Genomic DNA, 15,339 nt, shown 5'->3' on the forward strand with positions numbered 1-15,339 from the left:
CCAGGGTCCAGATCCACAGATACCTGCGAAGCGAGAAGGCACAACAAAACTAAGAAGGTAAGAAGATGGAGAGAGACCGAGAGGTGCCTCCTAGGTCTAAAGCAGCTTATCTAAGAGCTGGTCCAGGATAAGCGTGTATATATATATATATATATATATATATATATATACACGCTTATATATATATATATATATATACGCTTATATATATATATATATATATATACTTTATACATTATTATATATAATGTGTATTTTTTATATAATATTTGTAAATGTATTATTACATATTTTTAATTTTTTTATATTTCATAAACGGATAAATGAATCCATCAGATCGCTGTATAAACAGGTAGGACACCATCTCCCAGAATGCCCTGCGGTTCGGTGGTCCAGGGTCGCAGGAGGGTGTGTTCAGTCGGTCAGCACCGTAAAGGAGCGACTGCGATCTAACGGGAAGAAATAACCGGTCCTCTGATTCTGATAACGGCGGGGCTCTGTCGGCCTAGTCTCCGGTAGACGAGTTTCTCCGGTCCGGTGTGTTCGAACCGTGAGGAGCGAGAGAAGCGTCCGGTGCGCCCCGTGGCCGTGTTTACCGGAGTGATGGAGGACGCGGCGGGGTGCGGGGTGTGCGGAGTGAAGGTGATGTGTCGCTTCCGACCGCTGAACGACGCGGAACGGAGCCGAGGAGACAAATATATCCCCAAATTTAACGGAGAGGAGACGGTGGTGGTGTCGGTGAGTCCCCGTGTCACCGTTGTTCTGTGTGTAGAATCATGAAAAATAAAATATCTCATTCACATACTGAGATGGAAACAGAAACAAAGGATCATGATCGTTCCTCTACGGCCATAATAACATCAATTCAATTTACAAATTTACATTTTAACTCTACAGTGTAAAATAGAAGGCTATGGGCTAAGGTGATATAAAATTAAAAAAATAAAAAGGATAAAAAGAAAAATTAAATTCAAAATTAAAATAAAGTCCACTGGCAAACATAACCATACTCTACACAACTGTGTTATATACACATACGTATGATACATACCCGCATACAGTACATAAAAATACATTCAATTCCTCTAACAGAAATGATACATGTAATTGCAAGTAACAGAACAAGTGTACTGCAGGACCACCACAGGGACAACCACCATCAGATAGATCCACAATCAGATAGAACCACCGTCAAATAGAACCAAAACCAGATAGATCCACCATCAGATCGATCCACCATCAGATAGAACCACCATCAGATAGATCCACCATCAGATGGATCCACCATCAGATAAAACCACAATCAGATAGATCCACCATCAGATAGATCCACCATCAGATAGAACCACCATCAGATGGAACCACCATCAGATAGATCCACCATCAGATGGAACCGTCATCAGATAGATCCACCATCAGATAGATCCACCATCAGATAAAACCACCATCAGATAGATCCACCATCAGATAGATCCACCATCAGATAGAACCACGATCAGATAGAACCACCATCAGATAGAACCACAATCAGATAGATCCACCATCAGATAGATCCACCATCAGATAGATCCACCATCAGATGGAACCACCATCAGATAGATCCACCATCAGATAGAACCACCATCAGATAGAACCACGATCAGATAGATCCACCATCAAATAGAACCACCATCAGATAGAACCACAATCACATAGAACCACCATCCACAGAAGCTTCTGTGGGGAGGGAGAGCAAAAAGATGTTGGTTTATGATGACAGTAATATGAATCATATTTAAAGTAATGATGATGGCATCAGCAGGTGTCAGCAGAGCCATGCCAGGAGTCCGAACCGGGGTCCGCACGGAACTATGATCCACGGAGACCTGCTAGGCGAGAAAGCACAATAAACACCCGGAAAGAAGCTGAATTAGTGATGTACATTAATAAAACATGGATGATTGTGGAAGGAGAGAGTGAGAGTGAGAGAGGGGCTCGGTGTGTCCTAAGAAGTCCCCCCCGGCAGTCTAAGCCTGGAGCAGCTTAACTAAGGGCTGGTCCAGGCTAACCTGAGCCAGCCCTAACTATAAGCAATATCAAAGAGGAACGTTTTAAGCTTTATCTTAAATAAACTGACCGAGTCTGCCCCCCCGGAATGAAAGTGGAAGCTGGTTCCACAAAAGAGGAGCTTGATAACTGAAGGCTCTGGCCCCCATCCTACTTTTTAAAACTCTAGGAACCACAAGTAGCCCAGCATCTACGGAGCGTAGATGCCTTGTAGGACAATACGGTGTAACAAGCTCTTTAAGATAAGACGGTGCCTCACCAGCAAGTGCCTTGTAGGTGAGGAGAAGTACCTTAAATTCTATTCTTGATTTAACAGGAAGCCAGTGCAGAGAAGTTAATACAGGAGTTATATGATCCCATTTCTTACTTCTTGTTAATACACGTGCTGCAGCATTCTGAATCAGCTGGAGAGGTTTAAGCGATTTACAAGAGCAGCCTGATAACAAAGAATTACAGCAATCCAGTCTAGAAGTAACAAATGCATGAACTAGTTTTTCTGCATCACTTAGATGCTCTTTGGGCTTGTTTTTATCTACTTATTCTGAAAGAGTTGAGATCATTATTCTCATTGGATGATGATGCATCCATGAAGCCTCATGCCAGCAGGCACGTTTAAAGAAATATAATCTGATTGATTAGAGTGATGAGGCACAAAGAGTTGGCAGTTCGAGCCCCGTCCTGCTCCATGCAGAGAACAATTTCCTGTATGTGTAAAATAATGCTTGGCAATAAAAATGGCTTCTTCTTCATCTTGGGGGCGCTGTCAGTTTTTGCCATGATTATTTGATTCAATTGATTTAATTTTCTCTTGCACAAAAATGACAAATTTACCTCACAGGGCTTTTACAAATGCAACATCCTGTCCTGAAACCGTCACATTGACACAAGAAAAATACCCCAAAATGACAAAGCATGAGAATAAAGGGAAGAAACCTTTAGAGAGACAGAGGAGGATCCCTCGCCCAGGATGGAGAGGCTGCGATGGGTGTACAGAATGAACAACGTAAAAGATACAATACGATCTATTCATACGACAGAAATGATTCAAATTTGATACGTCTGATACATACATAATATACATTATGGTCCTGAACTCCTCATATGCGTTGCGTGATCATCTGCTCATCAACAGAAAAAAATAGTCTCTTCCTTTATTTGCTCTTGTACTGTTGCATGTGCGTTTATCCTGATGGCTGACATCTGGTTCAACAGAGATGTCTTCTAACAATATGTATTATCAGGTCTCTAACTAATACTTAGCTGGTTCATAATGACAAATTACATGACAGTAATGTAATGAGAAATAAGCTTTTAATTTGGCGGTGTGTTTCCTTTGTTTCAGGGGAAGCCTTATGTGTTCGACCGAGTTCTTCCTCCAAACACTGAGCAGGTTCAGGTCTACGACACCTGCGCCAGACAGATTGTTAAAGGTCCGTTCAGCTGATTAACAAGCTATATAAGTATATATATATATATATATATATATATATATATGTAGATATACAATGTATCTGGAAAAGTATTCTGAGGGCTTCACTTTTTTCACATTTTAATATGCTACAGTCTTATTCCAAAATGGATTAAATACATTTTGTCCTCTAAATATTGCACACAAGGAAAAGGACAAAGTGGAAAAAAAAGCAAATTTTTCAAATTTATAAAAAGTAAATACCTATGTCTGCTGTTTGCCTTTCAGATGTGCTAGGAGGATATAACGGAACCATCTTTGCTTACGGTCAGACGGCATCAGGAAAGACTCACACCATGGAGGTCATCTGACTTATTACATACATACCTTTATTTACAGCATGTGACCTTGAATTGAACACCTAAAATCATCAAGTCTTCTGTTTAAATGTATTTTTAGACATTAATGAACTATTTTTTGCCTTCACACGAAAACAATGTGATTTTAGGGGAATCTGCACGACCCACGTTTGATGGGAATCATCCCTCGTATCTCCAGAGATATCTTTGACCACATCTACTCCATGGACGAAAACCTGGAGTTTCACATTAAGGTGAGTCACCTCAGTCACACGAAACCAACACTTTATTGTTCAAATTGATCTATTATATATTGGTCCAGTTTTGAAAAATAAATATGAATAATAAGTAAATATCACCAAAACAAACTTAAATTATTATTATAGTATTATGTAACATTGACACTAAAATGAATCAAGTGTAAGATGGTTCAAAATTATAAATGTGTTTCAGTCACAGCTCTTGGAAATTCATTCACTTGATAAATATTTAGTGTATCTTTTGTGTACCTGACTGGCCACCACCTGCTCGTCTCGAAATAGCAAGATACAATAACCTCAGTACTCCTAGACTAATGATAGACAGTGTTGCATTTTGATCAATATATCTGTTGTTAAAAATGAGATATTACAGATATTCTCTTAAGCTTGTGGAAATCATGGTCATTTTTATATTGTTATTATTGTATATTATACTATGCATATGTATTTCCACATAATGAAACATTTCTGTCTTCTCTGTAGGTGTCTTATTTCGAAATATATCTGGATAAAATCAGAGACTTGCTGGATGGTAACAGTAATATTTAATATCAATATTTTTTCACACAAACATTGATGGTGCTAATCATTGATGTGATTCATGTTTCAGTGTCAAAGACAAACCTGTCAGTTCACGAGGACAAAAACAGGGTCCCCTTTGTGAAGGTATCTATCCTTTACTACTTAAGTGATGTTGTTGCAACTACAGTATTAGTACTACAATATGAGTTATGATATGCGGTCCTCGATACCACTACGAGGATTTGTGCTCTACATTATCAGTACTATAATATGAGTTATGCAGTATTGGTAATACAATATCTCTACAACACCAGTTGTACAGTGTGATCTCCACCTATTCAGTCCTATGGTATGAGCTCCACAGTGTCAATACTGCGATATGAGGTCTACGGTATCGGTACTACGATATAGACTCTGCAGTATCAGTACTAGAATATGAGCTTTGCAGCGTCAACACAACAACAGCGCTTTGTGTATTTCCCCCTCAGGGCTGCACAGAGCGCTTTGTTTCTAGTCCTGACGAAGTGATGGACGTCATCGACGAGGGAAAAGCAAATAGACATGTCGCCGTCACCAGTAAGTCTGTAATTCTACTACTACAACTAACACCTCTAATATTACCACTACAACCATAACAACTACAGTTACTTCTACTGTTACAACAAATGAATGTATAACGTAGTGTCTTTTGGTTTGCTCCTGCAGACATGAACGAGCACAGCTCTCGGAGTCACAGTATTTTTCTGATCAACATCAAGCAGGAAAACATGGAGACGGAGCTGAAACTGTCGGGGAAGCTTTACTTGGTCGATCTTGCCGGCAGCGAGAAGGTCATTGTGCTCCACCACACTCACTTTATTGAACATATTTATTGATCTGTATCCTAACAACAATGCCTTAACATTCAATACCTAACATGAAACACATCCAGCGGTGAACTAAATGCATCTGATGAGATACGTGACTCCATAATCAATAACAAACACAATGACGAAATGATTACATACTGATGTCGGTGATGATGAATTTTGAAGAGGATGGTGTTTTTGCTCAGGTTAGTAAAACTGGAGCAGAAGGTTCCGTGTTGGACGAAGCCAAGAACATCAATAAGTCTCTTTCTGCTCTGGGAAACGTGATCTCTGCTCTGAGTGAAGGAACAGTGAGTCCTCGCCTGGAACGTTTCAAATGTCCGTTAGAAATACAAAATACATGCAGCGTAAAGTCAGACACTTCTTCTCATATCATTTTCATAGAAAACCCACGTCCCGTACAGAGACAGTAAGATGACTCGGATCCTGCAGGACTCCCTGGGGGGAAACTGTCGAACCACCATCATCATCTGCTGCTCTCCTTCTGTGTACAATGAGGCTGAAACCAAGTCCACCCTCATGTTTGGACAGAGGTACGGGAACACAGCTGAGGGACCCACATATCATTGAGAAGCTGATGTCATTATCTGGAACTATGAAAATTCACTCTCCCTGGAGGCTGAACACTTCTGATGCTCTTCACTATTTTACAGGCAGACAGGCAGACATGTTCCCAGATATATATTTTGACACAGCTAAAAACAAGCTGCCATAACTGTGAAACTGTAATGTGTGTTAATTGTTCCTCCTGGTTTTATTGAAATCTGACTGAAATTAGCAGCATCTGTTAGAAGTTGAATGCATAGTCATCAAATTGCAGTGCAACGGTAACATTGTACTGCATCGTTATAATAAATGATCACTCCGGCGTGACTGAAGAACATATTTTAGGTTCTTGTCCCTGACTTTTTATATTAGTGGGTTAGGGTTAGGGTGGGGGGGGGGTTAGTGCTTAATGCCAGTTACCCTTCATCTCCATCATCTCTCACAACCCCTCTAAACTGTTTTTGGTCAAACGGCAAAGTGCTTTTGTGTTTTAGAGCAAAAACCATAAAGAACACTGTGTCTATGAACCTGGAGCTGACTGCCGAGGAGTGGAAGAAGAAGTACGAGAAGGAGAAGGAAAAGAACCGGAGCCTGAATATCATGATACAGAAGCAAGAGAACGAGCTGAAACGCTGGAGGAAAGGTAAACAGTAGTAGTAGTGTCGTCAACCACCAAGGGTAGCTGAGTATGAGAATGAGTTTATTTGGCCAAAGCAGCACTTTGCTGTATGATGTGCGGTTCACTTGTAGGCTTGGAGGTGCCTTAGACCCTGTTCATCAGCCTGAAGATGAGATTTGTGTTTAGATTTACATGTTGAGCTGTGTTTGGACAGACATTATCTGACTCCTAACCTCCCAGGGGATTCTGTGCCTGTGGAGGAGCAGCTGAGCAGTAGAAACAAGAAGAGCAACAGCGAGGCAACAGCGGTGATGGACAGCTTGGCCCCGCCCCCTCTCCCGCTGTCAGACGAACAGAAGACGCAGTACGAGACGCTTATCAGCGACTTGTACCACCAGCTGGACGACAAGGTGAGTCCAACCTGTCCTGTCATCTAGATTATACATTGTACAACTAGTTTAACCCCAAGGTGAGCCTTTAATGGGACAAGCTGTCCTACCTGTCTTCTGTGACCTTTTAATTCTGTTAAGTCTGTCGTGTTTTAGGATGATGAGATCAACCATCAGAGTCAGACTGCAGAGGAACTCAAACAGCAGCTTATTGATCAGGATGAGGTGAGTCTCTGAAATGAACTACATCCATCCATCAGTGCCGAAACGAAACCTTTCCTGTCAGGGCCCTCAAAGGTGGGGCCTCCCTCTGCCTCTTTGCTGCCATGAGCAGTTTGGGAACCAATGTGAACATCTACCTCCTCATAATCCGTTCACTCAGATGTTGGTGTTGAGCCGTCAGGAATATGAGCGTGTGCAGGAGGAACTGTCCCGGCTGCACAGGGAAAGTGACTCGTCCAAAGAGGAGGTGAAGGAGGTGTTGCAGGCGCTGGAGGAGCTTGCCGTCAACTACGACCAAAAGAGCCAAGAAGTGGAGAACAAGAACCGCTGCAATGATCAGCTGAACGAGGAGCTAGTACGCAAAACGGTGAGTTCACATGAAGAAGCTATGGTGGCAGTAGGACAGTAGGCCAGGATGATAGAACTGGAGGGTATGAGAGTGGTGGGATGATGGTTTGTTAGGGGATTAGGACATGAGGAGGGTAGCATGTTCAGAAGAAAGGGTGGGATGATGGACTTTAGGGTTTGAAAGCGGTAGGATGTTAAGATGTCAGGGTAAGATAGGACAGTGGGGTGTGAGATTGGTAGGAACGTTGCATGTTCAGAAGGGTAAGATCTTCGGATTTTAGGTGTGAGAGTTGTGGGGTGGTGGTAGTTTGGGGTTAGGATCGTTATCATTTCAGTATTACAAGGAAAAGACTTTGAGGCAACCGCTAGTTCTGATGTTGGTGTTTGACAGGAGGCTTTTCAACAATCTGACTTAAGGATGTTAAGGTTTATGGCGGGTGGATGTTCGGACAGTTGGTTGATAGGTTTGTTGCATTGATTAGGCTGGGAGGGTTTTTTATTAATATTGCCTCAAATGTCTTTAGCTGAAAGGAAAGACGCGGGTCGTGAGGGGTTTAGAGATAGGTGGGACTTTGTTTTGGAGGTACCACCTCTACCACTGAGCTAACCCTCCACAATCCTGTGTTTCAGGTTAGTCTGGAGGCGGTTCAGAGGGAACTGGCCACCCTGAATGAGGTCAATTCTCATCATAAGAAGAGGTCAGCAGATATTCTCTGTCTGCTACTGAGAGACCTCAGCGATATTGGCAGCGTCCTCGGAACCACTGACCTCAAAGCCGTAAGACTACAACTCCTCTTCCACCTGTTCAGAAATCATACTCATTTTACACGATTACTGACAGTGTGCAGGACTTCAATGTTTTCTTAGTAATATGTCACATTAAACAATAACATAAATCATCTATACACGCAAGAATAGTATTCTTACTTAAATGAAAATGTTACTAAGCTTCCCAGTGCCCACAGCTGTGGATGAAGTGCGGACACAGTGTCACGTCAGTGTCGCTCTGTCTCTTCAGATGACGGAGACGAGTGGAGTGATGGAGGAAGAGTTTACCACAGCTCGTCTCTACATTAGTAAAATGAAGTCTGAGGTCAAATCTCTGGTGAGCCGCAGCAGACACCTGGAAGTCAACCTGACGGAGAACGTCTGCAAGATGGAGGCTAATGAAAAGGAGCTCAACAGCTGTCAACTCCTTGTTGCACAGGTAATAGAATGTCCAAATTTCACACCAGAGTTTGGATCAAAAATCTGGGTCTTACCCTTTTTAATGGATAGATTAATGCATTATAATATATTACAATATATTGAGATTACTATTTTCCCCAATACATGTTATTTGTGCTCATTACAGCTCCGGGCGAAGATTGCGTCTTTGACAGACGACCTGCAGAGGGTGGAGCAGAAGAAGAGGAAGCTGGAAGAGAGTCAGGACGGTCTGGTGGAGGAAGTCGCCAAACTCAACGCTCAAGGTCAGACAACATCTCCGTCACGAGAGGAGGAAACACTGCTAGTTTATTGCTTAACTGTTCAAATCACGTGTGTGTGTGTGTGTGTGTGTGTGTCAGGTCAAATGCACGAGGTGACGGTGATGGACAAAGAGAAAGAACATATGAGCAGACTGAAAGATGCTGTTGAGATGAAGGTAGGAATACTTCAAGACGAAAAGAATTTAAGACTTTACAATGATGCAAATGTTACATTACAGGCAACATTTTTATTTAAAATAACCTTCATTTTCTACAAGGGGCATATTCAGAGGTTGATCTCAACATCATGGGCTACTGATGAACATTGATTAACATTCATGTATAACTGAAGAGCTGTATTGTATACACGGCACATAGCTGATGCGAGGGGAAAGTTGCCAAGCTTTCACAGAAATGACGCAGGGAGACAAACAACATGTACACTCACACCCAGACCTTCACTTTAGAGTCCTCAATTAACCCAAGCTACGTGTTTATGGAGGGTGGCAGGAAGCCAAAGAACCTGGAGAATACCCTCTGGCCTGACCCACAGCTTTAGCTTCCTAACCCATAGCATGTATTTCACTATATTTTATTATATTTTAATCTTATTCCTGCACTGCGTTGTGTGTTGTCCATTGTCGTACTGTCTGCTGTCATGCACTGACCCCCCAAGTCAAATTCCATGTATGTCTGACATGGCAATAACCGTTTCCTGATTCCTGATTCCTGCGATTGAAGCTTGGTAACCTTCAGAGATTTAATTTGTTTCCCTACTCACAGTAACTTTTGGAGCAATCTGTAACTTGCTTCTTTCTGTAGAGAACTCTGGAGGAACAGATGGAGAACCACAGAGAGGTTCATCACAAACAGTTGAGTGCCCTACGTGACGAGATCGAGCAGAAGCATAGAAACGTTGACCAACTCAAAGAGTAAGTTAACGATTCAAATTATAAAAGTGACTGATCATGTCAAACAAGAGTGAATAACAGATGGTGTGGTTTTAATTAAAGTAAAGTAATAATTATATTGTTTATACATGTGTATAGCAGCCTTGATTTCTGCACTATTGTTATGTCTCTTTAGTCATTTTCATTTTTCGTCCTATTTTATATTGTGCTTTAAAATTGATGAATTAATGACTTTACAATTACTTTCAACCTTTTGAGGCGGTGCAAATGCGGTGGCAGTAATAAAGCATGAATAAATGCTTTATTTATTCATTTAGTGTGAATCAGGCTTTGCAGCTGGAGAACCAGAAGCTTCGGTCTGATTTTGACAAACTTAAAGCCGAGGATCAGAACAAAGGCCAGAAACTTCAAAAACTCCTGTAAGTCTGTCCACTTGTGCTTATTTAGACTCAAGAAGCATATCTGCAGTTGAGTATCAGTTAGTTTTCTACCACATACCAGTTTACCATTCGTTGAACTCTCGTTTATGTTATTAAGGTTCCTGAATGAGAAGAGAGAACAAGCCAAAGAGGACCTGAAGGGTCTAGAGGAGACTGTGGTAGGTGGAATATTATTTACTTCAAAATATATTTATTATATCTTTAACGGAGAAGTGAAACACCTGAGATGAGCTGAGTTATTGTTTTTCATCCAATAGGCCAAAGAGCTGCAGACGCTGACCACCCTTCGTAAAGTCTTCATCCAAGACCTCAGCACTCGAGTCAAGAACGTAAAAAAAAAACCTCCTTAATACTAAGCGTTAAATCTGCCTTTAACAAAACTTCATAGTAAACATGATCTTAGCAAATGCGTCATTTATGAAAGTATTTAGCTCTGGATCAACCATCCAAAGCATAACCTGCTGGTTTCTTCTCCCCTGCCCGAGGTGTGAGCGCAGCATTGTGGATGAATGTGAATTACTATTAAGGTGAATCTAGGTAAAACCATGATTTCTGGAAACCTGTGAGACGAGAAAGAAGAGAGCCTTTAAGGAAGAAGCATAGTAATGTGCATTACTAGGACATGAATAAACCTATAAACCCGAACAGGCTATAAACACTCATTGCAAAAAACACGTTGCATTATTGTTCAATTAGCTCTTTAGAAGTTTAACTTCAAGACCAAGATGTTTGATGGGTTTGTGTGACGAACATGAAGATTTGAGCTTCGATATTTTTCTGTTTCTGGTTCAGAGTTCGGAGAACGATTGCGACGAGGCAGGCGGTAGTATGGCTCAGAGACAAAGGATTGTTTTCTTAGAAAATAACCTGGAGCAGCTGAGCAAGGTCCACAAACAGGTAAGCTATTACACCACAGGTTCAGATCTCTTCAACGTGGTTGCTATTGCTAAACTACAACTTTGGCTTACTTCAATTAATAGAGTTGACAATGGTTCCAGTTTTTCTATCACACAGTCCATTTTTAAAGAGTGGATCCCTGAATCTACAATCCCCCAAAACCAGTTTCTCAGTACTAGCTCAGAAAAATATAGATTTTCTAATCATTTAGTGTGAGTTTCGGGAAAGTTTTCCTACTCAAAAATCCTATGTACATATTTTTCTTACAAATCCGATGAAACAACATCAGCTGTAATTCCGGCCGGTGGATGATAGAGACACTGCATCCGTCCAAATGAGTCAGCACATTTAACCCTTTGTATGGTCCAGCTTGTACAGGACAATGCAGACCTTCGCTGCGAGCTACCTAAGCTCGAGAAGCGTCTGCGGGCCACAGCGGAACGAGTCAAAGCTTTGGAAGCTGCCCTGAGAGAAGCCAAGGAGTCGGCCGTGAGGGACCGTAAACGGTATCAACAGGAAGTGGACCGGATCAAAGAGGCTGTTCGCACCAAGAATGTCTCCAGGAGAGTAAACTCTGCTCAGATAGGTGAGTAAATGTTTGCTGAACCCCACAACGAACTGAACCTATGAACGATCCAGGTCTTCAGAACAGACCTATTGGCAGTGCTGGATTAATGGTTATTAAATGTCAAGGGTTCAGTTCTGAGGAGAATCCGTCAACTTATTAATGGGTCAGACTGAATCTGGTATCTGTCTGTCTTTCACCTGTCTTCATTTAGCCAAGCCAATCAGAGCCGGACATCAGCATCATCAGCACCCGTCGTCCTCTCCGTCCATCCGACCCACCATTCGAGGAGGGGGGGTGAGGTCTAATCCACATCACCATTCCTCACACCAACCACCCCAACAACAACCCCATCAGAGTCAAATCAAGTGAGCTACAGGTGAGTCACAACCATGGCAACCACATTAATCACCAAAAAGAAGCAAACCTGGCATCTTCGCATGTGGCACTAAAAGCAATCAAACTATTTGTATGCTACATCAATCTGGGAAGTGGAAAAAAGGAACATCCAGGAATATAGCCACATATACTATTGAAATTCAAAGAGCTTTTTAATCACAGGATAATTTACATGATTGATAGTGACCCGGGTGGTGGAACTAGATTAGAGAGGATTCCTGTTATTATTTCATCAATTTAAATGCTGCCTGTTTTTATAAAATCTGTCCTTAAGATTTGGCAGTCATGCTTGTTGACATTAGTTTATATGTGCAGCATTTTCTGTTGAAGGATCGGTGTCTGGATCAACTTTGTTTACATCATGCTGTATTAATAAAAGTGTATGAGTCCTGTCTTCAAAGGTGGCAGACAAGGGCCGATGAGTTTCCTTTTCTGTGGGTCTTCTGATCTCTCCTGCTCTCACCACTCTGCCTTTACTGGAACCGGGCTTCTTGTTTCTACAACTTCCCACCCGAACAGCCGTTCAACCTGTACAGATGTTCCACCAAAACTGCCGTTTCACTGTAACAATCATTCCACCTTAACAGCCCCCTTACCTTAACAGCCATTCCACCTTAACAGATATTGAATGTTTATTTCCATGTCTTAATCTTCTCAAAGTCAGTTTTGTTAATTACGGTCGTTTCGTTGAATAACAAGTTGAAGGAGTTAGATATTACATTTGATATATTGACTTATAATGAAATAATATGCTGAATTAAACTTATACATTTGATTGAATTTTCTGAAGCAGTGTTTTGATATTGTACCACGTGGGTGTTGGTAAAAGAACTTTACCTGGAGGAGAGCAGCTCTGAAAACCAAACTTCAAGTTGAATCAAGTTAAAGCTTCTTCCACTTAGTGTCAAAGGTCACAGACTTGTGGCCAGCGGTTCGGACGCTAACCTGAGAAACTGCTTTTTCTTCAGGAGATCGTTCCTGGTGGCAGACAGAATTTCATAGTAAAGACTAAAATATTATATGTTAAATTAAAAAAAAACTTGTCTATTACCATTTTATTTAATTCGACAAATAGTTGGATAAGTCAAATAAAAAGTTGGATGATAATTACTTATTATGTAGAAATGTTCAGGGTTTATTCGGTTAACAGATTTTGATCCATGTGTTGTGGAAAATTTCGAGGAAAATAACAAGATTGGGGAAATAATGATTAAATGTCCCCTTTTTTACTTAAACTGATACTCATTATAAGATTATGACTTAGCATGTTGATGAGATGAAACAGCAAGTTTGAAACAACAAAATTGTCTTTAAGGTGATTGTGTTTCACCTAAATCTGAGAAAAGATCGATGTGATTAATTATCTTTGTAAAAATCCTTTTCAGGGTAAAATCGAACCGTTGTGCTTATAACTTATATTTCCTCCACAGTATTCATGTGTCAAACAAATGTGTCGAATATTTCATGTAGAACTCCTTCTGTGCTTTACACAAGAATGTATGGAATGTGCACCGTTCATCATTTGGATATTGTATCCCATCAGGAAAATAAATAGTTAGGAATGATAAAATAATGACACATATCACAAATAACTCACCAGTGTTAATTTCCAACAGAAAATATTAAGTTTAAAGTTGAACATTATTCAGTTAGGATTTTTCCTTCCAAAAGCACAATTTACCCTCAGCCCAAATCAGAGACTGTAGGATAAGCAGGGAGACAAACAGGGGGAAGCAATTTATTAATAACAACCCTAAGAAAACCAATGTAAAGCAGTGAAATATATGGATGGATGAATGCACAGGACTGCTTCCAAAAGAACAAAGCCAAAAGATTCACCAAGGCAGAGGCCGAGAAATGAATATATTTTAAAAGGAAGAGCAGACAAACTGTAGCTCATGCATATCTCATAGTGCTGATTAACTCCCAATCAGCTGATTACCCCCCAAAAGCTAATCCCAAACAGTTTATTAACCAAATTATGATCTTTGAACAAATAAATCAAAGAATAAATACGTTTATATACGTAGAAATTACTTAATTATTGAATTACCGCCCCATCCTTTGATTTTTAAACTGTGTGATTATGTAAATTAGGATTTATCATTCCTAACTGTTTTTATTGTCCTGGACTGAATGTTATAGCTGTTTTTTTTTTTTTAATAATAATTGGTATTCATCACAGTATTTTTTACAGATTTCTTTAATGATTTATTTTGTTGTTTGTTATGAAAGTGTTTAGCTCAGAAAATAGTAAACTTTCAACTCTAAAATTGTGTTCACCTGCTACTGTGTTTTCCTATATGTGTTGTGGCTGAAATGATCTGAATCATGAGCATTTAGTCTGAGAAGCACAGTCTTTAAGACCCACTGTTTTTTGAACCAGTGTTTTCCTGTCTGTGTGCGCTTTGTGTATTAATAAACTGTAGTGCAGTTAATGTGTTCTTGCAGTATGTTGACAGAAATCTTAAATGATGGTTGTGAATACAACGGTGATATCAACCTGTTCACTTTACAACAAATCCATTGAGCTTAGTTTTAAATGTTAATACTAGCCGAACAAATCTCATGAATTGTTACAAAAGATTTCTTTTGACACTAGCGAGGAAATCTGTTGACCTGCCACTCGTCAACAAACCTCATGACTTTTTAGAAATATCTAATGGTTCAATGGATATATGATTTAAAACTGTTAAATCATATATCTTATCATTAACACTTTCACCTTAGTTCATATAACCAATATGTTGACTGCTTTATAAATGTGTAAATCTGATGTAATTTTACTTTTCACGGTCCATTTTTAAAAAGCTCTGACAAAAATGGAATCACACTTTGCAAATGAAGGGTATTTATTGTTCCAAAGAAAGGATGAATGAAAGGAATTTCTGAAGTCAGTTCTTCATGGAAACGATGGAGTAAAAGACAAGAAAAGACTGTAAAAGACAGAATGAATAGTACAAATTCCATAACACAATAGTTTTCTCTTATTTGGTGGGCTGCATCCTTTTAGGACTTGGCCTTTACCTTTACTTTATGGTAATTTTAAATTCAAATGAAATTAGTTAAG

At 40.2% G+C, this 15,339-nt stretch overlaps 1 protein-coding gene across 1 annotated transcript; it reads left to right on the forward strand.

The window, feature by feature from the left end:
- The first annotated feature begins 389 nt into the window (after positions 1-389).
- Positions 390-14,707, forward strand: LOC119229016 (kinesin heavy chain-like). Its single transcript, XM_037489092.2, has 25 exons — positions 390-738; positions 3,389-3,476; positions 3,743-3,816; positions 3,963-4,067; positions 4,557-4,605; positions 4,684-4,739; positions 5,084-5,171; positions 5,301-5,425; positions 5,650-5,754; positions 5,849-5,997; positions 6,505-6,653; positions 6,870-7,039; positions 7,175-7,243; positions 7,401-7,607; positions 8,219-8,365; positions 8,607-8,795; positions 8,943-9,060; positions 9,157-9,233; positions 9,880-9,989; positions 10,286-10,387; positions 10,506-10,566; positions 10,666-10,737; positions 11,201-11,305; positions 11,675-11,891; positions 12,085-14,707. The coding sequence occupies exons 1-25, from the start codon at positions 604-606 to the stop codon at positions 12,240-12,242; spliced, it is 2,925 nt and encodes a 974-aa protein (XP_037344989.2). The 5' UTR covers positions 390-603; the 3' UTR covers positions 12,243-14,707.
- The last annotated feature ends 632 nt before the right edge of the window (positions 14,708-15,339 follow it).

Source organism: Pungitius pungitius, chromosome 10 (genome assembly GCF_949316345.1).
Source record: "Pungitius pungitius chromosome 10, fPunPun2.1, whole genome shotgun sequence".
NCBI classification, from domain to species: Eukaryota; Metazoa; Chordata; class Actinopteri; order Perciformes; family Gasterosteidae; genus Pungitius; species Pungitius pungitius.